Source organism: Callionymus lyra, chromosome 16, assembly GCF_982586985.1.
Source record: "Callionymus lyra chromosome 16, fCalLyr1.hap1.1, whole genome shotgun sequence".
In the NCBI taxonomy this organism is placed as follows: Eukaryota; Metazoa; Chordata; class Actinopteri; order Syngnathiformes; family Callionymidae; genus Callionymus; species Callionymus lyra.
The window spans coordinates 18,317,825-18,345,020 of NC_141833.1; the positions used below are offsets into that span (position 1 = coordinate 18,317,825).

General features: G+C 39.6%; 1 protein-coding gene across 1 annotated transcript; it reads right to left on the bottom strand.

Moving 5' to 3' along the window:
- Positions 1–4,693: 4,693 nt before the first annotated feature.
- On the bottom strand, positions 4,694–25,351 carry pigk (phosphatidylinositol glycan anchor biosynthesis, class K). The gene is made up of 11 exons (XM_087810915.1): positions 25,210–25,351; positions 24,962–25,015; positions 24,785–24,876; positions 23,603–23,738; positions 22,369–22,480; positions 22,157–22,253; positions 21,566–21,683; positions 20,803–20,913; positions 20,330–20,502; positions 17,792–17,867; positions 4,694–5,333 (listed from the first exon to the last, which is right to left on the bottom strand). Exons 1-11 carry the CDS (start codon positions 25,273–25,275, stop codon positions 5,217–5,219), a joined length of 1,152 nt encoding a protein of 383 aa, XP_087667041.1. The 5' UTR covers positions 25,276–25,351; the 3' UTR covers positions 4,694–5,216.
- Positions 25,352–27,196: the final 1,845 nt, after the last annotated feature.

Sequence of the window (27,196 nt, forward strand, 5' to 3'; positions counted from 1 at the left end):
ACGCGAACCTGCAACGTTCTTGCTATGAATGCAAAACTAAACATGTTTAAAATCAACGTAACAATGTTTTAAGGTCAATTAATAACAAGAAGAAGGTCATCATATGATATAAAGGTTAAAATAATGACAAGTGTAGACGTTATCGTACAATGTGTGTATAAAAGTGATGCTAAAAATATATTAACGATGAATACATTTCAATATTTATAAACGTTACAAAAAACTGATTGAAAGAATCCGGATTATGATGATAAAAACCAGTATTCTGATGAATAAAAGGGTTTAAAATAAGAGATCAAGATTATTAAAAGCAGTGTAAAGAATATTGAATAAATGTCTTTTAATATTTATATATATTTATATCATTTAACATAGATTGTTATGAGCCTCATTCATCACTTGCTAATTCAAAACCATCGCTGTAATGTTTTATCGAGGCTCATCGTTTTAGTGACGGATGCTTATGGATTCTAGTTTCAACTTACGGTTCTTTATCTTTGCTCCGCGGCACGAGAACATGCCCGGCGGGGGTGTGTGTGTGTGTGTGTGGGGGGGGGTGTGTGTGTGTGGTGTGTGTGGGGTGTGTGTGTGTGTGTGACTTCCCCGCCCCACTGAGAAGTCAAAATGGAATATTTTAAAATGCATAATTAATAGGACGCTTACTTGCGACTCCCCGTCATTATTACCACCACCGTCTTCTTCTTCTTCTTCTTCGTCACGTTTTATCTCCTCATTTGGTTTTCGCTGGTGACGAGAGATGAAGCGAGAAGAACGGAAGCGTCTTGAACTACTTTTGTTCGCCTCTTAAACTATTTAAAAACACAATCTATTTTGATGAGATCAGTAACTGCATCGACGACGCTCGGTTTCTCCTCGATTCTCTCTTGTGCGTCGTGAAGTAAAACCTGATGGAAATATTTACTTTCAGTCTTCAAAGACTCAATAATTCCACCTCGTCTACTTTAATCCGATTAGAATTGTTTAGACTGGATTCAACTTTTTCTAGAACAAGGATCCGATTAATGTCCTCGGTAACAAGTTCCCTGGCTGACAATGCAAGGTGCCAACACAAAATGATTTTTTTTTTTCCATATCCATCCCAGCTACTTGGGGCTACAGGCAGGGAACACCCTGAACAGGTTGCCAATCTAGACCGACTCACCATTCACTCACCAGTTCCAGGAGGTGGATTTCATGTTTTAAACTATATTTTTTGACCAGAAAATGAAAAAATATTTGTCAACTCTAACTAAACAATTTAAGCTTTTCGCGACAATAAAGGGAAAAACCACGATGTCTTGTGTTTTCTTCTCTGACCGGTCCAAGATATAGGAGCTTTTATTTTGGAAGTTCTGCAGAGGAAACTATTGGATACTTTCTTTACATTTGGCCCTCGCTTTTTTTTTCCACTGCATGGAAAGTAGCTCTCCTCGAAAAGAGGTTTGTACTGAAGCCTGAACTCCAGGCACCTTTTCCAGTCTGCCTCCTGAACACTCATGAGTTCAACATCTATTTTTTCCCTTCGCAAAGTTACCCAACATGAAGGAATGGAGCAAAATTTACTTCTGCTTGGGTTGCAACATGACGCAGAAACATCTTTATTGCGTTCTGGAGTTCCATCTGGATCTAGGAAGGTGTGAAGGATTTCATCATGAACTTGTTAAGGATTCTAACCTCTGCTGCTGAGCCTTACTTCCACTAGAAAAACAATCCCAAGAAAATGTTTTAGCTAAAACTGTTAATGCCTAAAAGAGAGTCTTGGTCAAGAAATGTATTGCTTTGAGTTATTTGACTGATGTGATCGTATGATGGGTTTCCGAGTCACATGAGCTCCTTGGCAGAGGTATGTGCTACCTGTGTGCTTTAGCACCCATTCATTCATAGGATAATTTTTCTCCCGATCCTTAAAACTCTTCACTGGCTGCCAGTTTCTTTGAGGATCAACTTTAAAATTCTGGTTCTTACTTTCAGATCTATTCATGGTCAGACCTTCCATCAGTGATCTGATCCAGCCTTACACCCCAGCTCAGGCTCTGAGGTCTGTGGATCAGAATCTACTGATGGTTCCTGAACAAGGTTCAGAACCAGAGGAGATAAATCCTTCCAGACTGTTGCTCCTAAGCTTTGGAACCATCTCTGTGTTTGATGATCTACTGACTCCTTCAAGAAACATCTGAAGACACTTTTATTTTTGCTTTTTTCCACCTCTTTTTCTGGGACTCCTGTGTTTGTCTGATGCGTCTTGGCGCTTTGTGACCCTGGTCTAGAAAGATCTTTACAAATAACTATTACTTACTTACTTTTTTTCACATGCATTTGATCGTATTACACTCAGTACTACTTTACTTTAAGCCTAAACCAGACCTGGGCAAAGTGCGGCCCTTTGACTGTATTTATTTGGCCCTCGAAAAGCATGATCATGTATAAATGGTTCTAATGCCTTTATTATTAATTTCAAATTTCACATAACACTTCCCTCCCTTTTGTGCGGAATTTTTTCGAGTATACAGTATATTAATCCCTCAAAACCTTTTTTTTTTTAAGTTATTGAAGAAATGTTTTGAAAAAAACTCATCCATACAAAAATAAAATGTCACAGCCTAAAGTAAGTAATAGTAAGTAAGTAATATTTATTTATATAGCGCTTTTCCAGACCAGGGTCACAAAGCGCTTTAACAATCAAAACAATACTCAAAAAAGTACATACTTTAAAGATCAAGATTAAACTGATAACACAACAGGACGCATGTCCTTTTTTTATTTTTAGGGAATTTTCCATCTTTCTTTTTGCTTGACGGCCCCTAACAACATTCGCAGAATTTAATGTGGCCCTTGAAGAACTATAATTGCCCACTTCTGGCCCTAAACTGTCTATAAACATTTCCCACATTCCGAGCGTCTTCCTTATTTTCCTCCAGTATTTTTACCTTCATGATGCCGGAAGAAATGAAATGATATTTGTGAGAAAACGAGGCAATAACGTGGCGTCGGGAACGAGCCTCGGATTAATAAAGTATCCTAAATGAAGGGTAGCAGCTGGTGGAGGATATAATTCCAACTTTTTCCGATTGAGCCGAGAGGCTGAGAGGCAACCCCCCCCCCACACACACACCCCCCAACACCCCACCCCACGACAGGATGCGTCCTTGTGCCAAGCAGCAAAGATGAACGACTGCAGGTTGAATCCAGACGCCATAAGCATCCATCACTCCACCAACAATGAGCCTAATGCGGGGCTGAGAGAAAGAGCGAAAGAAAAAAAGAGAGGGAAAAACACATCCCATCATGGACGAGATTCATTCGGGATGGCCGGCAGCTTATGAGGTTATCACTCACTTATCGCTGCGGCGGCGTGCGACGCGGAATGGCTGAGGAAATGGCTGTCCATCACCGGGAGAGAGCGTTCGGCGGAGCACACGGCTGGAGAGCTAATGGATGTTTCCACAGGGAGGGCAATTTGGTGAATGGGAGAGTGAAGGGGTCCTTGATGTGGCGGCGCATTACGTGGGATTGTTATCCTTCGGGAGGCGCGACGACGGTCAAGGGGTGTGATACATAGATAGATATATATATATGTGGACTGACATGACCCCAGTGAACTTCCAATCAGTCATTCTTTTGTTCTGACCCACCAGGTCGACCAGGAGATGAATACGTGTCTCAGATAATAGAACAACCGTTGATGAACCGAGACATCGTGTAAGCGTTCGCTTGACGACCACCAGCACCCGAGAGTTTTCGTTGGCGTCTGCTGACAAAACTGCTTCCCGCCAACCTCAAAAGTAGGTCAATCTTTTTTTGGGAGGGGTCTTAAATTAGTGGAGAGTCAAAATTAGACACGGAATTTGTAGTTCATTTGAGTTGTGGCAGCAGTTACTACTATAGAGAGCATTTTTCTATCCATACACTTGATGATCTCTGATTCCAAGTCCTGCTGCTGGTGGGATGGACACCCTTGACCGGTTCTAGTTAGGATCACCAGCTCAGTAACTCTTTGATCGACAACTAGTCAAAGAGCGAAAGCTTCATTTTTGGGAGAGGTTGTGTTGCATGGGATATAAGGCGATAGCTCAAAGCTGAAAATTCACACATTTTCTACTCACCCTCATGTCGACCTAGGGTAGGGATTGGTCCGTCTTCCTCTTTTTGAAGTTACAAACAGAAATGTATGTCCATTTATGTCGTGAACGGGTCTCCATTTCGTCGTCCAAAAAGACACTTAAAAACATGCAAATACCTCCAGGCAGCTCGTCTGTAACGAACCTCTTGTTGTGACACCTCGACAAGAAAAAAATTAAGCAAATCTACATTTTAAGATGGTTTGTAGTGGAAGCTAAAAGGCTAACGTGCTACACAAACATTCCACAAACAGGAAACACTGAGGGTAAATATCCTGATACCTCCTAGGGTAGACAGTAGACGGGAAGTGTGTCTTTTTGGCCAAAAAAAATAAATAAAAATGGAGCCCGATTCAGGACCCTGCATTTCTTTCTATAACTCAAAAAAAAAAAAGTTTGATTACTCTGAAAATAGTATCAACCCTCAGTCCTGACAAGGTGAGTATAAAATTAGTGTAATTTGAACTTTGACACTTTAAGGTCAGTTTTCCAAAGTAAGGAATCAAATAGGTGGAATTGGTGATTGACTCAAAACATCCGTCTTAGGATAGCAAAGTATTGGGATTCTGTTTTTTTAAAGATGAAAGTGTTGTATTTTTAACTTGATTTAATGGAAGTTGTCATATATACATCATTATGGTTATACTTATTCCCTGAAAAAAAAAACAAGGCTTAAATCTTGGCAGTTTTGTCACACAACCTATAGACTGTCAAGCAGTCACGCCCCCCCCTTAGAAAAACCTTTATGCATCACAAGTTCTAGTTCTCAGACTTTAGGACCAGTCTTTGGAGATTCAGTCCCATCAAAGCTGTAAAGAAGTCTAAAGTTGGGAAACCCACGTTTATTTAAAACAGTCAGTGCATCATTGTAAACACGAGTCAAATCCCCTGTTGTTCCCAAAGTTAAGTCCATGCCGACTCCCGACAAATCACATTATAAATAAGTTAGACATTCGAAACCAGGAACTCAATCCGAGGGAAGGACACAGAAGTCGTACCCTTCGCTCGGAAGTCCGTCCGCATAATTCGATCCCAGGACGAGGTAATAGCATTCAGATAAAGTCCTCTCAGGCAAACCAGGAGCCGCCGACCGGGGGCTCAGAAGATGTGTTTGAGGTGTTTGATGCCGTACGTCTTGAAAAACACCAGCAGGATTAGAGTCCACAGGCCCAGGATGAATCCGTCCGGAGGATGCCAGTCTTTCTGTTTGGGTTTCTAAAGAGAGACGAGGGGCGGGGATGACAAAAGGGTGAGATAATAATGGAGGGAGGGGGGGGGAGAAGACATCGCAGGTTAGTAATGGTCGGAATATGGCGCCGGTGCGAGCCGTCGCTGATTGTTCTGTCATTCACGGAGGCGGGCGGCGGCCTTATCTCGACTGTGTACACGACCCGCCGCCTCACAAAGGTTCTCCTGGAGAAGTGGGCGGCGAGGCTCATCAGTAACCCTCCCCTGGCTTGTGTTTGTCCCGCTCGCCGCCACATCATCACTTTGTGTACGATTATACTTTTAAATCTGGCTCGTATTAAACATGCATCTCACAAGGAGCGCATTTATATGCTAATGTCGCGGCAATATTCAGCGGGGAGATGAGATTTAACCTCTGAAGAACAAAAAAAAAAAAAGAAAACCTCCCAAACTCGGCGACAAAAAGCTGGATGGGCGGCACTTGGGAGGTTTTGAGTCATCGCTCGCCATCATCCCGTCAAGAGAGAATCAGGCCAGAGTAGTGGTGAGGATTGCGAAGCATCGACGTCAGCCGGAGCCGACTGACAGCTGAGTGACGAGCTCCGGAGGATTTATCGCTCGTCCGGGAGTCCAAGGTCGTTATTATCCGAGAAGCGAGTCAATCAAGCCGTTAAAGTTAATTTCGACGAGGCTTCTGGACGGATTAATTAGCTCCGATCAAAACTCATGAGTAATTCATCAGCCGACGTTTAAGTCCAGGCTAGCCAGGGTCGGGCGCGTCGATCCCAGACGTCTTTCTGGTGGTGGTCGAGGCAGGGTATCGTTACGATCGAGTTTCGATTCCTGTGACTCGAGCGTCCGTTCATCCTCCGCCGATGACCTTTAACGACTTGACGCCGTGACCTAAATTCAATGATTTTTTAATTTCCATATGTGGGGCACATGACTCACTTCATTGAATTACATTTAACCTTTTTTTTTTAAATTTAGCCACTTGAATATGAAATTCCATTTTGCAGTTTGTATATAAAGTCTGTTTATTGCATTATAAATATAAATAAAACAATCATAGAAACTTTATATGTAACCACTAGTGAGGGGTTCATGAGCAATAGGTTATTTTTATCATGATCTTTTTGGTTATTCTTTATACAAATATGTGTGTTTAAAAATATATATTATAATTAACACACAAATATACACTGCCTTTGCTACTTTTTGTGTTGGGTTTCAACTTCCGGCCACTAGATGGCAGCAGTCCATTACGTCCTCTACAGCCAAAGGAACAATAAAATCCTGGGGGATTCTTGGCGATGACTGAGGACGAGGGGATACATTTGACTCCTGCTGCTTTTTAAAAGCTGTTGTTACGTATTTTGCCTTTTAGTTATAATAATACAACCAATAGAGGGAAGAACTATCACAATATGTCTCAAAAACTCGGCGTCCACTAAAATTGTTAAAAAAATAATGCAAGTGTATCTAAATGTATCGGGAGATTATTGTATCGTTATAGCTTAGATCATGAAGTATTGTCCTCATATTGAAAGGTTGAAAGATTATAATGCAGAAATTGGCAATGAGTGAAAACTGTTTGTTTGGATGTAACATCAATTCATCACTAGTAGCCACAAGTTAGATGAGATCTATCACCAAAAAGTCTGGAAAGAATAAGAAAAGGAATCACTAAACTTGGTTTATGGCCTAAAAGAATCCAAAGAATGAGTGAACGAATCAATTATAAACATTCAGACACTATAGAAAGTGACAAGTTTCTTTTGTTAAACGAGTCACAGTCCATCAAACGACAGAACGAAGAGCCTGAAACGAACAAGACTGATTCATCAGGTCCATTTCCTTCAGAAAGAATCACTAGCCGACATCACTGTCCGGTCGAGCCCGTCGTCAGTCAATCTCAAACTTTGTTAAACGCCTTTTAAAATGACTTCCCGTCGCCTTCACGGTCAGTAGTTCGTGTCAGTATTTGCTTCTCATCGACGCCTCGCGAACCGTTAGTGTCCCGGGTCAGCGTGTACCTCCTGGATGACTGACTATGTGAGCTCCGAATGTGACGGCGTGTCGGATTATCATCGGCGTGATCGACTGTAATCGCTGCTCATCGAGCTCCCGATGCCCACGAGTTGCCAGTTTTCAAAAACCCGAGCGAGCGCCAGACGAGCAGAATGTTGAAAATTGAGGCGGATTTCATAACCTGGGACCCGGAATCTTCTCCTGAATTAATCCCAGATAAGTGCGGCGATGTGTGCTGATGGAGGCGCGAGGGCTTCGATTGAGACGCACCGTCGTCGCTAAAATATGAGGTACCTCAAAATGAAGTCTCCCCGCGCTGACCTCGGCTTTACTGCTCGACTGGTGATCGCAGATGAGGTAGTAAATGACATCGGCTTAATGGCGGCGCTCGGTGATGATACGAGGGGATGATATGAATCCTCGCAGAAGCAGATTTGGAAAAGAGGGAGGCGAGTAAATTACGATCGGTGCTGATGAACCAAACATCGTTCTGAGAGACTTTCCAGACTCGCGTCCCTGGAAGGAAAACATGAGAGATCTGTCAAAGGGGGGAAATAATTGGCTTTAAAAAAAAAGTTTTTAACAAGCCTTATTTAAATAAGATCTCTTAAAACTAACAGGGAAAATCAAAAGTTCTCACAGTCGTCAAGATTTTTTTTAAGCACTTTTCCGCAAAGTACCGGGTAATTTTGCCTTTTTCAGAGGCTGATAAATAATTTCAAAATACCGTATTCATTAGGCGAGTTATAACTTATTGATACGGCGATATACTGCAAAAATCTTTTCCACGATACTGTATCGATAGTCTACAGCACGGTAAAATTGTATGTGTTGCCATAGTTTTTATGATTTATGGCTCAATAATGCAAGTATAAAACTAAAGAAAATCTATTTTCAACAATTAACATGCAAATATTTACGACGTTTGTTCATTTTTTAAGGGAAATTAAACTTCATTTTGTCATCCGCAGCTAAATGAACATCGACAATCCCGGCGATGACTGAGGACGAGAGGATACAGTGACTCCAGCGGCTTTTAAAGCTGATGTTTGGACATATTTTGGTTTCAAAACAAATTAAATCAGTTACAACTTCATGGACGTCATGTGGTCTGTAAATTCTGCAACACCAGAGTCAAGTACTAGACAATACTACACATATATCCTTGTTACTACAGTATCACAACACCAGAGTCAAGTACACAACAATACTACACAAATATATATTTTACTACAGTATCACAACACCAGAGTCAAGTATTCGACAATACTACACATATACATATATTTTACTACAGTATCACAACACCAGAGTCAAGTACTCGACAATACTACACATATACATATATTTTACTACAGTATCACAACACCAGAGTCAAGTACTCGACAATACTACACATATACATATATTTTACTACAGTATCACAACACCAGAGTCAAGTACTCGACAATACTACACATATACATATATTTTACTACAGTATCACAACACCAGAGTCAAGTACTCAACAATACTACACATATATATATATATTTTACTACAGTTTGCCCCTGTATCGTACACACACACACATTATATATATATAATATATATATATATTTATCCATGTGATATTTTAAACTTGTTTTTGCATTATCAGATACTAGTTCTATTTTTCAATTTAAAAAAAGTAAAAAGTAAAATAACTTTTATCAGTTCAAGCTTATTCTCTGTGACATTATAATTGTCTCCCCGTGTCGAAGGTGCGATTTCAAGATCTAACCTTTAGAAGCTCTTATCTGTATGCGGCGTACGCTCACGAAAGTGAGGGTCATTTTCAAGGTTGCTCGACAAACATCGGGTCACATGACCGGGTGAAAGGGAAACTGAATCATCATCGTCTACGACAGACTTCAACCGAGAGAGCTTCAGACGCCCACAAAAGCCCGGAGAGCCGTGACCTCCGGCTGAACATTTGGACGAACGCCACTTGAGATTTGAACACACACACCTGGAGAGTCAGCGGGAGAATAATGTCCTCCGTCGTCCCATTTCTTTCCCGTGGCCATTTGTGCCATTAAAAAAAGGTGGAGAGTTTGGCAAGTTGCATCTTAAGTGCGTCAATATTTGATACCAATTACTCACAGCAGCAGGAGGTTTGGCGCTTCTTTCACCTTTCCAAGCCATTAGCTTTTTAAATAAAGTTGACAAATTGGTGTACAGCTATGAATAAATTTGTTCCGCGGTTGTTTTTTTCACTTCAACTTTACCCTGAGGTATGAAAATATTGAATCCATTCCACCAACAGGTATAACTATATTTATTTCAACTCTCTCAGGTTTGTCGCCAACGTTTTTCCATCTTGGTTTAGCTCGGTCGCATTGTCAGTTAGCATTAGCATGTTGCGTTAGATGAATCGCCTCTTGCATAGTGGGGAATGTTGCGTCGTGACGGTTTTTAAAACGTAATGCTAACAAAAGATGTCAACAAACAATGGTTTCTGAGGGTACAACATTAAACTTTTCTTAAAGCAACACTAAAAACAATTGAACACTTGTTGCTCCCTCAGTGTTATGAACATGTAATTCCAACTCTGCTACCGTTGTCAATTTACAAAATGTACAGTTTACAGAATGACGTTTTTTTTAAGTAATCTGTTACTTTTCAGAGTTATAGACCCATCCATTTTAACGTAGCGACAGGAGCTCATTGGACGAACTTCCTCCGAAAAGACATCATCCAAATACCTTCATATCAGCCTCGACGAGAAGAATTGTTCCGGAAGAAACTATATAAGTCTATATTTTACGCTTGATTGTGGCAGATGTTTAAAGAATTTAAAAAATTATACAAACTCTCGTACGCACGTAAAAGTCATCAAAAGAGTTCATCGCTTTATATCCTATAACTCTAAAATAAAGGGGAAGGTTACTCTGAAAATAACCCTTAGCCACTATGGAAACTAATGCAAGTGTCGTCTCTGACTCACAACGGTGATATTATTTGGTGGCATGTTTGTGAAGAGAACCCTTGTGTCTTCCTCCCTAAGATGCAGTAAGTCCCTCATCATGACCATGTTTTGTCTACTTTATAAAGTTCTCTTCGTCTAAAGAGAGTTTTGTACAAAAAGACATACTGATGAGTACAATAGAGGAACCAAAATCTATTTAAAAGACTCTCAAGTTGTCTTTTAATAAATGGCACAAGCCATTACTGTCCATCTCAAACCCCATCATCCAAAAATATATACATACGTTGCATGCAAATGTTACGTAATGCGGCTTTATCTTTTTAAATAAAAGTTACTTTTGCTGAGGTAAGAGATTCTCTTTTAGTTTGAGTCAGTTTTTAAAATGACTGAAAAGTGACGAGAACGAGAACTGTCTCTCCGGATGTCATTTTTTTTTCTTAGTTTTTGGTTTAGGTACCGACTCTTCAGTGGTTTGGCTCTCGAGCTCGGCCCCAGACATATGCTCGTCTTCTCTGCTGGACACGCTGACGTGGCTCCTGTCACTGTCGATCCATCTCCCTCAACTGCGCCTTACTTAAGGGGCTCGGGGGGGTACACACACTTACACAGCCTCGCTTCCTCATCCACACACACACACACACTTCAGCCGCTATTGTCAGAGAGGTCAAGAGCCCCTGTTGGCCACACACTCGACACCATTGAACCCTCCTCCTGCCGCATCGTTGGAGGTCAGCAGAGGTCGATCGGTTTTCTTTAAGTAGCTGCAAGATTCAAATTAGAGGCGTATCTAATAACACACACACACACACACTTTCCTCCCAGAAAAAGGTTGCGATTACAAGTGTTTTGCGACATCATAAAAAGCAGAAGAAAAAAATTTTACAAAAAAATTATCAAAAATTCATAATAATAATAGATAATTAATCGTGTAAAGAATAACACAAATAGCTCATTTAAATGATGAGTTTAATTGCGTTTAATGTAACTAATTTAACCCTTTAAGTTAGTAAAAGGTAAAAGTAAGAGTCAGGTGAAGATAAATCATTTAGTTCACTTGTCAAAATATGTGCTTTATTTATTAATTTATTTATTATCTACCACTGATTCCCTAAGATGGGTCGCTAGGAGTCTATCCCAGCTACTATGGGACAGAGGCAGGGGACACCCTGAGCTGGCAGCCAGTTTGACACATAACCACTGCAACACACTCACACCTGCATCTAAGAGTTCTGAGAAGTTTTAAGGCTGCGGGAGGAAACCAGAGTGCCCAGAGTAAATCTATGAGAACATACAAACTCAACACATTCAGGTGTGAGTCAGTCTTGCTAACCACTACACCACTGTGTGTTTTAAATACACATAAAACGCATCATGACATTCATCAACGTCAATCCGGACCGAGCGACTCGCAGCCACGAGGGGGTCTTTTCGGTCTGCGCACAAATTTCCATTGACAATCAATGGGATTGATCGAGGCCGTGGAGAGGAGACGGCGGCATCCATTCCAAACACACAATTTCAACCTTCACTGAGAGAAGCCATTGTTCCAGCCAAGGCGAGCGACGGAGCAAGTGTTTACTCGGAAAGGAATGCGGCGGGAGACATTAATTTTCGCCGCTTTCCATTTTCGCTTGTGCGGCGCCGGCGACAAGCTCGAGAAAAGAGCAAATAATTTCAAGCCGTCCATGTAAACTCGGAGCAATGAAGGAGGGAAAACAAGAGGGCGCCCGGGAGAGGAGGCCGGGGACCGATGGCGGCGCTGGTAGAAAAACTTGGTGTGAGCGAGGGGATGGAAAGACGGAGCGAGGCCGCCGAGGAGGGCTCAACCCGTCACCGGTAATGAGACGAGTGCCGGCCGTGACGGAACATTAATCAACTCTTCACAAACACACAATGCAGACACACAATGAGAACGAGATTGCGGGAAGGAAAGGAGTCTGAAGCAGCTCAATCGCTCGGGGTTCAGTGTTTTTAAGTCCTCTACGAAAGTATTTACAAAGGCTTGAAAGAAAGAAAAAGTTTGTGATTTTCTTTTCGTGGCTACTTAGGTGTGAAATGCAAACAAAAAACATTAGCATTTAGACAAAAACGCCAGTGCCAACTAAAGATTTGGAGTTGATGAGTTTACTGAGAGGGATTGAGAGAGTAGTGTTGGATAACAAGTTGGTGTTGAGAGTTATAAAGTGCGCCTTAAAACTTTTCACTGGCTGCCAGTTTCTTTCAGGATCAACTTTAAAATTCTGGTTCTTACTTTCAGATCTATTCATGGTCAGGCTCCTCCTTACATCACTGATCTTATCCAGCCTTACACCCCAGCTCGGGCTCTGAGGTCTGTGGATCAGAATCTACTTATGGTTCCTGAACACGGCTCAGGACCAGAGGAGAGAAATCCTTCCAGGCTGTTGCTCCTAAGCTTTGGAACGATCTTCCTCTCTCTCTTTTCGCTTGATGGATCTACTGACTCCTTTAAGAAACATCTTAAGAAGTTTCTATTTGTTCAGGCTTTTCCTTGATTTTCTGGAACTCCTGTTGTGTTATCAGTTGTTATCTTGATCTTTAAAGTATATACTTTATTGAATATTGTTTTGATTGTTACTTACTTAGCTATTGAGCCACTGTCAATATTCCTAAGGTTCTGTATTTTACAGAGTACAATGTATCCTTATATGCAGATGATTTACTCATTTAGATCTCCGACCTAGGTCTTTCCATCCCAGACATGTTGTCGATTTTTCAGACATTTGTCTCATTCTCGGGGTACAGTGTGAATGTTTCTCAGGTTACACTAGCGTATTGCAAATCAAACAATACAATCCGAGTCATTCAGGCTTTAAAACTAACATTTACCCAAAATTCAAGCCTCATTTTCTACTCATCCTGAAGGATTTTTTTCAGAGTAATCTGTTCCTATTTCGAGTCGTAGCCAAAAATGTATGTTTTAATTTTAATGTAGCAACCCTCGCTCACTTAATCTTCCATAAAAAAAAAACACTTAAAAACATCCAAACACCTCTATAGAGCTCGTCTGATGAAGATCAATGAAGACCACTGAGCTCCAGTCGCTACAATACAATGAATTTACCTTTGTCTACAACTCTAAAAAGGAACAGATTACTCTTAATAATCCCAACCCTTAGTTGACATGAGGGCGAGTAGAAAAAAACAACAACACACATTCGATTTCTATGGCGACTTATACCTTTAAATATTTGGGAATCAACATGACCAGAAAAATCTCTTATCAAAGAGCGTTAAGTCAAAACCCCTGTACAGAATTGTGATTTGGTTTCAGTTGAGGAATGTTTAAAGTCCTTCCACAGCTGCTAAAAACACCTGAACGCCGACTTGTCAACAACTGAATAATAAAAGGGAAAGCTTGTAAAACAAAAACCTTTGAAAAATGGGACAATATAACTTCATTGTTTTCTATTCTATCTCCCACAGCCTCATGATCTAAATAACAGCAGGTCTTTGCTGTATCACTGTAGGAAAGAAAAGGTAAATGTTTCCTCCTATAGCTTTTTTCGGACTCGGAAATGTATGCGACCGCTGCTGCAGAAGACGTCACAAATGCACAGCAGAGTAAAAAAGAAAAAGGAAAAAAAGAGAGTGAGACGTCAAACTACCTGATGAACGTTGGTCACTCAGCCGGCAGTCGATTAGAGAGATAAGAGAGGAATGACTCGGAATCTCGGAACTCTCATCATCGAGCCGGCGGGAGAGAGAGAGAGAGAGAGAGAGAGAGCGGGAGAGAGAGAGAGAGAGAGTCGATAATCGAAATCTCTGACAGGCGTCACCGTGATGACGAGCGCGATTGTGTATTCCAAGCATGAACTCGTCTACGTGCGAGTGCCTTTAAGAGGCTGAGAAGAGAACGAGAAAAAGAAAAGATTCATTAGGATTCGCAAAGGCTGCCAAATGAAAGTGAGTCGGCGACAGTAATGCCTTTGATTTGTTGTGTGATCCTTACATTTCTTTTTAATCACGACCACACTTTGCTCGCATGTGCAGGACGGCGGCAACGATTCCAGTTCCAGGTTGCCGGGCGTTTGAGGCAGCTAATTTCCCAGAGTGCCGCTGGGGCGTGGAGACCCCTCCTGTTTCCCATCAAAGAACTCGATATGCCTCCAACGGACCTCGGGCCTGTGGTCAGATTCGTTTCTCTTCCGCCAACACAGTCTGACCCTCTTTCTTCCTGCGACAGCTGATGTCTCCGGCAGCATTGTCACTTTTGGCAGAACAATATCCGCGGACAGCAGGACGCTTCTTCAACCCTCGCCCATCATCAGGGATATAAATAAAAATAAAACGCGTCATTCCCTACAGCAACCAGATTGAAGAGTTTATCGGACAAAGCGGTCGAATCATTTCCAGAGCCTTTGTGGTTAAAACAAAAGGGTTTTTGGTCCGGAAAGCGGCGCAAATTCAACCGATTTCATACATTTAAAAGTAGAAAATTGACTTGATTATACTTTTGCGGTCACTGTACCGACGACAAATTTAAAAGGCGTCACGTGCATGTCTTCAATGGAGAACACTCTCCGTACATGCACGGTGTGAGGCGGTGAAAGTGATTTCAGCGAGTGATTATCATAATACATGTGCCTGCGTTCGCTGGTGCGTGAACAAATAATGTAGTCAAACCTTTCGCAGTCGCTAGATTTTCACAGCCCAGATAACATCCTGTCTGCTCCGATGAAGGATGGACTCGTTGCACGTCCGATTCCTCATCCAACTGATTTGATTTATTTATTTCAAATTAAATGAAAAATGGGAGGGTTTTTTTTTCAAGTTAGCAACTAGCTCTGTATAAGCTATAGTGTTTCCTCTGACCACAATGTCAATTACATTACCAGCACTCATGGCTGGGTACCCATCTTAAATCTCTGATACCTGAGACCTCGACATGTGTTCTTAAACGATACTTTTTTCAATGTCAATTTCAGGAGATCAATTCTATCAAGAAGAAACTTACATTATACATACAGTAAACATTGTGAGTTTCATTTTTCAGCGTTGGTAAATTTCCATGTTGAAAATAAAATATTTTTCCAGTGCAAACAAAACACTTGCTACCAAGTGACAAATCAATCTGATGTTATCACCACAAATCTACGCATTATTAGGTTTTGACAAAAGATTGACAGTTCGAAACCCATCCCCTACCTCCACTCAGACAGCGCATACCTCTGCCAAGGAGCCGACTTCCCTTATAAAAAGAAAAACTATCAATCGATTCGACCACTTCCAAGAAACAACCATTTCGTTTTTCATGCTAGATATTTAATGACGAGGTATCAAGTGTCGTGATCATCTAAACATCAACAAAAATAATAGACCCTGCTCTCCTCCTTCTCTCTCCATCCCCCCTGCCTCTCCTCCTCTTCTGGTCACAGGGGACGACAGTTTAGAGTCTGGTTCTTCTCAAGGTTTCTGCCCGTTATAAGGAAGTCGCAACTGTCGCTCGTTGTGATTACCCAGGATCTGTTTTGCTCTTTTCTTACACGGTGTTATCCAAAAAGTGAAGCGTCTTCAGATAACGCCATTTTATTTAAAGTGCCAAATCATGACGGACTTAAAAAAAAGTTGAAAACGGTTGTAAATAAAAGTAAAAACAGCTTCAGCCTAGTTCATCATTTTAAGAGTGAAACTCTCTATTTGACCCCCACCTCACTTATACTACACATCCTGCTGAGAGCAGTAGAGCATGTGTAATTTATTTTTCTATCGTCCAACACAAGTCTTCAATTCTGGAAGTCCTTATATTCATTTGATTGTATGCATGTAGTGTATTATAAACGTCAAAAAAAGGCCCTTGGCAGAGGTGTGAGCCGACAAGGTGCCTTTCTTGTCCAATAGACTAAAAAACAAGAGGGAAAAACAATGGATGACATGACGAGTGGCTTTAAAAACAATCAGAATCCAGTGACACTCGACTGTTTTCGCAAACATCTTTCGTTTCCCAGATGCAGATGCTGCTGTGATACCGTTTGTTCGTTCAGGCGCTGGGGTGGCAGCTGGAGCTCCACAGTGCGAGCGAGCGGCAGCTGCTCTCCTTTTGGCAAACATTCATGCGACTCTTTTTTCTTTTTTTTTTTTGTTCGGCCTCAAAGTCCAAGTGCGAGCGGAGAAATAAGAGTACGGCAGGAAATTAGAGGAAGCTTCGTCAGGTGCGGAATGCGGAGTACGTGTGTGCGAGAATGAAAAGGATCAGCGATTTCATTTCAGGAGGTGAAAGCGGCGATCTCCGCGCCTCGGATTCAATTCTGCCGGATTTCACACTCGCCTCCTTCACGAGAGGAACGAGAGGCTTCACACTTAAAAGCATCACCGTGGAAACGACATGAAGACATCTGTTGGTTTATTTTCCGCCGATGTTGAAAACTTTAAAACATGCGCCAGAGAGGAAAAAGCAGGAGGTTTAGGAGAGTCTGTTTCAAGTGACGGATTCACTTTCGGCTTCATCCCGTTTTGTAAATGTTAAACACGACCGACGACTGCGAAGCTTTTAACTGCATCATTGTTTGTTGGGTTTTACTGAAGTAGCATCTGAGACAATAATGAATAAAGCTGAAATACTCAGACGTGTCACAGAAAATGTACAGCTTTAGTTATATAAACATAATGGATGCCATCGTATGAATGAATTACTCAATTAAAGACACTTATCTGTAGTTATCTGATAGTAGTGACAGAGCTTTAGGTCAGAGGACCCCAACCTTTCATGCACCCCGACCAGTTTAATGTTGGCATTATATTCACAGTAAAAATAAATCGAATAAAGTTTGGGTTTCACTCATTTTCTCTAGTTGACAGGTTTATTTTTTGAGTAATCTTGACTGAAACGATCGTCTTGACGTGTCAAGAGTCACCAACTAATGTTACTTCAGAGAAAATACCACATTTTAACAAAAAAAAAAACACCTTCCAGACGGTAAAAATCAATTAACTATATAATTATACAAAGTATTTTTTTCATTGCAGCCCAGTAACATGTCTCACAAACCATTCCTTTACTTTAAATATTGCCCAAAACGTTGCCTAAATATCAAACTTTAAAAAATAAATTCATAAAATAACGAAATAAATGCAATTTCCCCGAAGTTATGTTCTTTCAGTAGTGATTTGGGGCCAAATTTGGTATGAATGTATAATACGGAGTTAAGTTCTGCCAGTATTTGGGGCTGAATTGACTCATTTCAAAACGTATTGACCGTCTTACTTTTGCTGCTTCTCTGATGTGACACTCGTGTATAGCTGTCCCACCCTGGCTGCACTCGCTTCTTCACCTCACTTCACTCTTTACGTTATATTAAGCAAACTTTTTTTTTTTTTTATTTGAAAGAAACCGCAAAATATAAGTAAACAGTAATAGTATTAAGTGAACACTTCACTTGATTAAAGCCACGACAAGGACGTAGTAGTAGACATTTCAATACAGAATTGTATTTTACTAATGCATGTTTTAATAAAGTGAAACCTTAGACGGTCAATTGTCTCTTACCTGATGGATGATCTGCAAAACTGGCAGCTGATCCACGTACGAGTGAGTTTCCTGCTCTATGTCTTCATTGTAGGTGCTGGAAAAGAAAAGAAAAAAAATAGTATTTACACGGACAACAGGAAAAATAAGATGATAAATAATAAATAAAGAAAACAAATTAAAGTTCATAAAGGCGCCTCACTCTTGGTATATCAATTAAATAGTTCAAGTGGCAATTTCTTCACTCGGCTATTAAATTGGCAGAATATTCACGGACCTTGAGAGACGATTTCATAAGTCAAACTCAACCAAAAATATCACCGATATTAATCTCCCCCGCACAGTTTGTCGTGCCGTGATAAGAAGTGACTGAACCTTAAATACCAAGTCGTGTTTAAGATGATTTGTCAGGACCGCTCAGGGAGAGCAGCTATAGGTCAGAGGGGCGCGCTGGAAAGAATGAAGACGGAGTGCGACACTTTTTATTTTTCCATGCTCGGCAAGATGGGGACGCAAAAATAACACATTCTTTTTCATGTACCAAAAAAAAAGCAGATTTTTCAACCCACTTAACTGATGCCGCCCGTTCACCCTCAGAATCTCCATTACCGACGCTCTTAAAGATTGCATTTCTACATCACCCTCACGCCCGGCCAGGGCCGGTCGGAAAGTTGCTTCCCGGGAGTGCTCTGGCCCAAGCTTTAGAAACCGACTCGGAGTAAAGTGAAGAGTTAATGCATGTGATTGAGCGGCTCCATTACAAAAGGGTAATCAAGCACAACTCACTTACTGAAACACTTTGGAGGACAAATGGACCTTGTAAGAGGGGAGCGGGTGGCGGAAAACAAAAACTTGCTCGTCCACGAAACCCCACGTTTTCTCTCGCCTTTTTCGGTCGATTAAGATGATCTAGTTTCGTCCCTTGTCCAGGGTCAGGTCGAGGGGGCAGCTGCCAGAATGAAAAGAGCAGTTTCTTTTTTACCAGAAACACGTTTTCTTTTGAATGGAATTCAAAGAGGTTTTTCCTTAGAAAAACATGCTTCAACACCTCTCGCTCCGCTGCGTCCTTTTTTCTTCCCTTTTAAATTACCCAGCAGGGGACAGTCTGACCTGAAAACCAGGTTTGTGAAATTGGAGTTTGTACTAAATCCTCACGAACCAGGAAGAAACGGATTTCTAAAAGGTGCTTCCGTTGGTTTCTAAACACAAATGACATTTTATACGAGATGATGGAAAGATTGTGTTCCAAACATTTCATCGTAAAAGAGATAATTTCCCTTTTTACCTCCACAAACAACAAGAAAAAACTGTTCTGACAGACGTTATTCACGGGATCATGAGCACGATATGATCCAGTAGATAATCAGTCATTCATAGCAAGATATTCATTATAGTCCGTGAGCTTTAGGAAATCTCTTGCTAAAGAAGTTCAGACGGACAGACTCGAGGAAAAAGGACTTAAGAAGATTAAATTAAAAGAGCGTAGAGACAATAATCAGGAGGAAGCAAACAAATGTAGAAATTATGAGATTTAAATTTAAGCCATAAGAGGGAGGAAAGTTTACACAGGTCGATAATAACTGGAGTGTAAACAGAATTTCTAAACTAGAGTATTTCTACCGCAATTAAAAATAGGAATCTTTTCTTATTTAAAGTCTGAAATCTAATTGAATTCAATTTTTTTTTTTAATTAAAGCTAATATAGGAAGAGAGCGAGTCGAAGGTACAGTGATGTGAAAGTCGAGAGGACGAGTCGCCCGTCAGTGGTCATTACGTGGACGGGTGTGTCATCGAGTGTCGTCATAACTTCTCCAACCGACAGGCCGTAGAATCAAACGCTCACAAGCGAGCTCACGTGACATCATTCTTGAAATATCCCATCGGTAAACTTCATTAAAACATCAAATGAATAGGGGGGGGGTTGCTGGATCCTTGCATCATGAATAAAGATAAAAGTCTTGCCAAATTAGGCCACCGTCCTGCTCATAAGCACTTTTCTCTTTCTGTGCGAGTCGGAGGCAACAAAGTATAAATGCGTCGGTGCTGATCAATAACAAAGTGCTGGCAAAAATCAGCCTGCAGAGAGAACCCAAAAAAAATAAATCAAATTGTCACGGAAAGCGACTCTAATGACTAATTATCTGCCGGCTAAATTAAATTGCTTGCGATACCTCCCAGTGGCTCAATTAAAGCTCAGCTTAATGGCAGTGCAGGGATGAGCAACTCGTCGTAACTTTATTATCGATGAGCGGGATGTGAGGCAGAAGACATTTTTCCGGGTATAATGGATGTCTCCCCTCATATTTAAACACCCGTGCCAGTTCAATTTACTTTTTTCCAACGAACTCATTGGTTTTAACAATAGATCTCTACTGCCACCTAGCGGAGGAAAGTGTAGCATACGTTTAATAGGATTAGATAAAAGTGCAGGTTGTTGAACTCGCCACTAGATGGAGCAACAGATTAACAAACACAAACCAAAATCCTTGAACCATCTTCATATTGAAGGATAAAATCATCAATAGTAAAACATTGTGAAGGCTTTATATTGTGAGTTACCTCTCCTCGACCGGCACCGAGGCTTCGGTCAAGTTGACGACTTCCGTGGTGATCTCAACTTTGCGGACGCTTCCGAAGAAGTCGGTGATGAGGACGCTGCCGGGGTCCCGCAGGAACAGGTCGGTGCGGTGGCCCGGGGTCGACACGCACTGGCTCTTCGGACAAACTTTGAACTGGAAAGAGAAAAATATATATTTTTTAACGACTATAATGTTCACGTAAAAGCTGATTCTTCAAAACCTCTGTGACCTATGTTTAAAAGTGGGACATAAATGACCAAAACACCTTGTAGGCAAGATAAAAAATAGAAAAATATACCTATTACAGGATGTTCTTTACTTTTTTTATACTTAGTAAAATACATTTTTGGAAGAAAGAAGATGAACGAAACAGTCGGTGACGCATGTAAATCACATGTTGAGCGTCATGTTGTGAAAACACCAACAACCTTTTTTGAAGTTTTTTTTACTCACCAGGTCGTTCATGTTGGTCTTACTGGAAGGATGGATGTCCTCCAGGAACTCCAGCAGGTAGAAGGTGTAGCGATCCATCAGGTGGACTCCAATGGCTAAATCTGGCTGATGCTGCAAGGATAAGAAGTTTCGCTTTATGACACATTATGGACGAACACTGACTTTCATTCAATCAAGAGATTGTTTCTTTTAAACATTTCAGGATTAAAAGTGACATTTTAAAATGAGCAAATGTTTTGTAGATCAAATAAAAGAGATATTTTAAATGTCACAATTAGTCTGCAAACAACACACATTTCAGGAATCAAAATTAAGATTAAAAAGTCAAAATAATTGTTTTAGAAAACAACTATGGAATGAAAAAAGAAGACATAATTAATTGACTTTTTTTTTTAATTGACAATCATACGTTTGTGAATGTCATGAGTCATAATTTGATCAATTTAATTATTGTGTGTTCATTTCAACTATTGTCAATACATTTGGAGATCATCGAGCAGGTATGAGACAATTCACAGTCTTTGGTTTCACTTCATCAAAACTTCCTTACAATTCTATATTAAAGTCATGTATAAAATATGTATAAAACTATGTATAAAAAGCTAAATCAATTCAACTAAGGGCCAAGATTACAGCTAACTTTTGTGATGTAGATAAAAATGATCATTAAATCAGACGTTTATTATTATATAATTCAGGGCAGTCATACTGGGAAGTCATTTGAGGTTGTAAAAAAGCTTGAAAAACAAGAATCATGTCTGACCGACAGAGAGTCTTCTCCCACTTGGCTGCTGGCTAGGGCCATGAGGTTCGGGGAGTAGAACCTTTCGTACATGGAGGCGCCTTGGCAGGTGTCGATGATGAAAAGCAGCTCGTTGTACCTGCAAACACACACACACACACACAAAATCAGACCTGCATCACACACACTCCTAGTCATATTCCTCACACTGCAGTTGCCATGGCGACCACAGAACTTCAACAGTTCCCCTCTGCTCCTCCCACACAGGCTTTTCTTCCTACTTTACTCAGACGCTGCTTTTGTCTGCAGAAGAAAAGACTTTTGTCTCCTGGGTTCGGAGGTTGAGCTAAATCAACGGCGACTGACGGACGAGCACAAGTGTGATGATGAGTCCCAGGCATCATAACGCCTTGTTCACGAGTGAGGGCTCGGACAAATCTGTCCACTTATCTGTAGAGTTCTGGATATGACAGAGAAAAGCTTTGACATCCAGGAGAGACTCAGGATAAACCCTTTGAGGTGGAGGTCGTTGATACAATATCTTCTGGACTTGAGAAACATTCAAGTGGTTTAAGGACTCTTTGACCCCTAGTAAAACAGATTTTTTTTTACCTTCTTTTCTGCCACATCTGCTCAAAAGCATCCGCCAGCTCCACGTTGCTGATCTCCTCCGAGTCCTGGAACTTCAAAAAGCCGTTCCCACCATGGCCTGTGTAGACACCACATGTTAGACTAACAAGAAAAACTCACTACTAACAATCTACTGATTTATGCTGCAAGTCTGGTTATCTGAAGGTTTCTGTCTTGCAGTTTTTCCACCACACCTGTCAGGTAGATGAGGATGTTGCTCCGGTCGTCGGACAGTAGACGCTTGGATCGAGGGGTGCTGGGGGGTAAACGCCCGGTCAACACACGCAGGAAGTTCTCCACTGTCACCTGAACACAACATGAGTCGAGTAAGAGAAGCTCCAATAAATATATCAATATGGTACCAGCATAATCAGTGTCAGTTATGAAGAGTAAACAGGAACATGTATTTTAATGATGTGACTTTGTGTGGAGGAACATCAGTGCCATCAGAATATTTACTGGTTGGATTAAACATTCAAAATGTTGAAACCTTTGTTCGACAACTGTTTTTTCAACATTTATTTATTTTTCTATTCATTGAATTAAATACTTGTTATATCGAATGGTTTTATTCGTTTTTTTAATCATTGAAAACATACATTTACTGATATTTTATATTATATGAATTAAATAATACTTGTTTTGATTTTCTTTACACAGAATTTGATATTCCAATTCATTTTTCTTATTCAATATTTCTTTATTTGTATCTTTATAAATTCAACATGAAAATGTTCATATTATAGTGCCAGCATTTACATATTCAATTTAAAAGTTACAAAATAAAACATATTGAAATATTTAATTTAGAAAATGCAAATGAAGATAAGATGATGTCTAAAATAATCTATTCATTTTCAAAATATTTTAGCTTTCTTATTCAATTATTCAGCCTTTGAATATATATAAATTATTTAATTAAATTAAAAAAACTCAATGCTAAAAAAAAACAACAATATTTCACTATAAAATTTCAGTTAAAACATTTGAAAAGGCTAAACTAAATATTCCCGATGCGTTGATGTACTTCTATAGTTTAAGATGTCAATAATTAAAGGTGACTTTATTGATGATCAAACGTAATATAAGGAGTCGCAGGATTATTTAAACACATAATAGTGAGATGGAAAGTGAATCCAAGAAAATCAAGAACACGCAGCACGACAAACGAGAGGAAGGCCGAGGATGAGGATCGTTTTTTTTTGGCAGACGACGGGTGTCGAACGGACGCGACACCACAGATGGTGATGGAGGAGGAAAAGAGAAAGAACTGTCGGGAGGTATTTTCGTCCATGTTAAGAGAGCCTGACTCTTAGGAAGACACTTCCAATCAGGAAGTCTAATGAACAACTTTGATTTATTGATTCGATCATCGACGAACTGATGATTTTTTCAACGATTCACCGTGTCTGTGAGAATCCCACTGACCTCATATCCTCGGTAATCAACCTCCACATCATCGCCGTACACGTTCAGCTCCATGTTCTTGTGGCTGAACACGGTGGCAGGTTTTGGGTTTCTATGGTTACAAGCCATGTCATCAGCCAGCATCAGAACTATGTGGCTGCCAGGAAGAAAAGAAGAAAAGGTTAAGTGTGGAGGATTTTCTTTTTTTTTTTTACATATTTTTAATTACCGGTGACAGTGTTCGTATATATTTGCACACAAGCACAGTAACATGAAAATATAGTTTATTTTATTTCTTATTATTAGGTTGTCCTTTCTGCTGTAAACCTTTTATTTCAAATTTGAAGCTTTTTTAAATAACATTACGTTTTTGTGACATCAAAAATTCATCAAAATATTTGTGACTTTACGATTGACTAGTATTTGATACAGAAAGTAAGTAATCTAGGCCTTCCTAGACCAGTCAGTTCTGCGAGTTCTGTTCATACAGAGTTCACTATTTATATTCAAAGTGCTCAACAAATCAATCACACATTTGTGCGCAATATTAACACACATATGTATACTCTCGCACCACTGCTTGTATACAAAACAATCACTACGACTCCCTCATGATTTTATATTCAGGAAAATACTACATAATCAACTTTAATTGTCACAAGTCAAGTTTTGTTAGGTGGGCAGGGCAACAGAGGAAGAACCTAGAAAGGACCTCCTACACTTTGACAACATTCAGGGCTATTTCTTTTTCTAAGAGTATCAATAGCAGAACAACGATTTAAGATGATCAGGAATAAAGAAAAAAATATAAGAACAGATCATAAAAGTTGAAATGTCAAAGAAGAAGCCAGTCTCGTGTGAGGAAACAGATTGAAGTGTCACGTTATCACTTATATTCACATATTGCCATGAATTAAACAAGAACATAATTAGATTTGTTTTATTTTATTCATTTTTAATGAGTATCAATGTCTTAATAAACTCAAGTTCTTACATCTGAAATACACAAACGTATCAATAATGACCTGGCATAGGTTGTAGTTGGTTTTAGCTTCAAGATATTTGCTCAAACTCAGGGAGCAAATCAGAATATATTTGTAACAGCATAAGAAATGTAAACAAAAAAAGATTATTTCTAACATGATCATTTTGAACTGTGGTGTCACGACATCTTCCATCAGCTGTCAGATAAAGAAAGTTTACCTGTCAGGGATGCCCAGACGTTTGACACTCCTGTACACGGACAGAGTGTTGGCCACATGTCGGTAGTTGAACCAGAATCTGGACGTGCAGACCTGAGATTTAAATAAATAAAAAATGTCTGTCGAGTAGTGACGAGGATGACAAATAACAAGGGAAAAAAACAAACGAAATACTCACCAAAACTGCCCAGTTATTTGTGTGCCCGCTGCTGAAGAATTGTCCTGCATTATCCTGATGACAAGAAAATTAAAGATAAGTATTAATTCCGCTTTTTTTTATGTTTGACATCACTTTGAACCAAACCATAATAGCACAGGGAAGCTAGCACGGAAGCGCTATCGACAGGCGTTTCTCCTCAATAATGAGCATAAAACCGTCGAATTTTTTAGAATTTATCTAAATAAATAACTCAATTCTCATCTCACCTCGATGTTAAGGCTACTTGCTGATGTTAAAGTACAAAATAAGATGAATAAAGTGGCAATTTTCATCCTGCAAGCCTGAGTGAGATTGACGGAAGTGGAGAGCCGGTGCAGCTGAAGCCCCGCCCTTTTCTTCTTCGTGCTCGAATGTTTTTGTTTGTTTTTTTTCTACCGCCACCTATCGGTCTTTATTGACATTTCAAATTATTAATTTATGAAAACGTTCTTTTTTTAAAAGAGACATAAATAATAATATGAATATATATATTCATACCGTTTATTAATATGGAGCATGATAAAGCTTAAAAGATAAAACCGATACGAAAATTGTTTACTTAAGTAAGTAAGTAATTTATATTTATATAGCGCTTTTCCAGACCAGGGTCACAAAGTGCTTGAACAATCAAAACAATATTCAATAAAGTATATACTTTAAAGGTCAAAATAAAACTGATAACACAACAGGAGTTCCAGAAAACCAAGGAAAAGCCTGAACAAATAAAAACGTCTTCAGATGTTTCTTACTTAAATGTAATTCATTTTATTATTTATTTATTTATTAATATTTGCCATTTTAATTCTATTGATTTTGATTTATTTTAGTTATCTATTTTTATTCCTTTTTTTATTATTATTTGTATTCTGTAATGCCACCGCACTACGCTAGCGATAAAAGTTTCTGATGTGCTATTCCTTAAATATTTACAGATTTAACAATAAAAATAATGATCTGAACACGGTAACTATAATTGCTTATTACATAATATTAAAGAGGTGATACTTCTTGTTAAGTCAAATATATGTATTTCTAATTGGAAGAATTCTCATCAGGATGTAAAAGATTTTTTTTAGAATTGCATTTTTTAATAGACTCCAAACGAATGACGTCCAGCAGATGTGAGGAATGGTGTTGCTGACGCAGGACGCCGGCGGTCAGTGAAGCCATGTAGACAGACTTGCTGCAGACAGATGCTCCTCCACGTCCTTCTGGAGACGAGATCAACCCGCCGGCTGTCCTTCACTTTCCTCTCCATTCAAGACCAAAGTTCTGAGCGTTAAAATAAAAATAAAGTTACAACCGGATTGATCCGTGAGAGTTAGATGTCTGGAGGATTAGGAAACAATCACGGTGGGAATCCCTGAGGGTATTACAAGTCGTGCAAAGATGATTAAAAATATATATTTTTAGTTTTCTAACAATAGTATTTAACCTTTTGACATTCGGGATTTGTTTTAATGCTGCGTTGAAAGGTCGATGTCAGACGAGCATCGAGGAGGTAAAAGGCAGAAACCTGGATGAATAAGTGGAGAAAAATAAACTAAAAATAGCAGAAAAAAACAACTAAACAACAAATTAAATTTTAACACAAAAAGGAAAATCTATAATGAAAAACATGAGCCAAGAATTTCTGACTAAACGAGAAACAACAGGTGCTAATAGTTAGCATGAGTGGCGATGTCAAAAACAAGTAAAAAAAACAAAACAAAACAAATACAAGATGAGTTAACAAGTTAAGAAGGTAAACAAAAATACGATTTCACGATTTAAAAAAAATAATAATAATTTAAAGTTGACCATGAAAGGAAAAGTTTACGTTAAACTATAGCATGCTAACTGTTAGCAATAGCATAATACAATTTTTGTGATGCCATTTTCAAATAAAAACTCAGATATAGGAAAATAATCTTTACAAACATCTTAAGAGGTTTTTATGTGTTCAGGCTTTTCCTTGATTTTCTGGAACTCCTGTTGTGTTATCAGTGTGATCTTGACCTTTAAAGTATATACTTTATTGAATATTGTTTTGATTGTTTTAGCACTTTGTGACCCTGGTCTGGAAAAGCAATATATAAATACAAATTACTTACTTACTTACAGTTAAAAAATAAATCGCACGACCTTATATTATCAAAAGTTTTAAAAAAAAAGGTAGCATCACTTGCAAAGTACAAAGTAACTAAAGCTTTACATACTGAAAACGTTTGTTTG

Bases quoted from the DNA above. Each gene is read 5' to 3' on its own strand.
- pigk (XM_087810915.1), bottom strand. From the start codon at position 25,275: ATGAAAATTGCCACTTTATTCATCTTATTTTGTACTTTAACATCAGCA. The intron at 20,503-20,802 runs GTGAGTAAAAAA...TTCTCTTTCCAG, and splicing joins AGACCAACATGAACGACCTG to TTCAAAGTTTGTCCGAAGAG. The intron at 5,334-17,791 runs GTAAGAGACAAT...GTCTCTCTTTAG, and splicing joins TTTTGCAGATCATCCATCAG to AAACCCAAACAGAAAGACTG.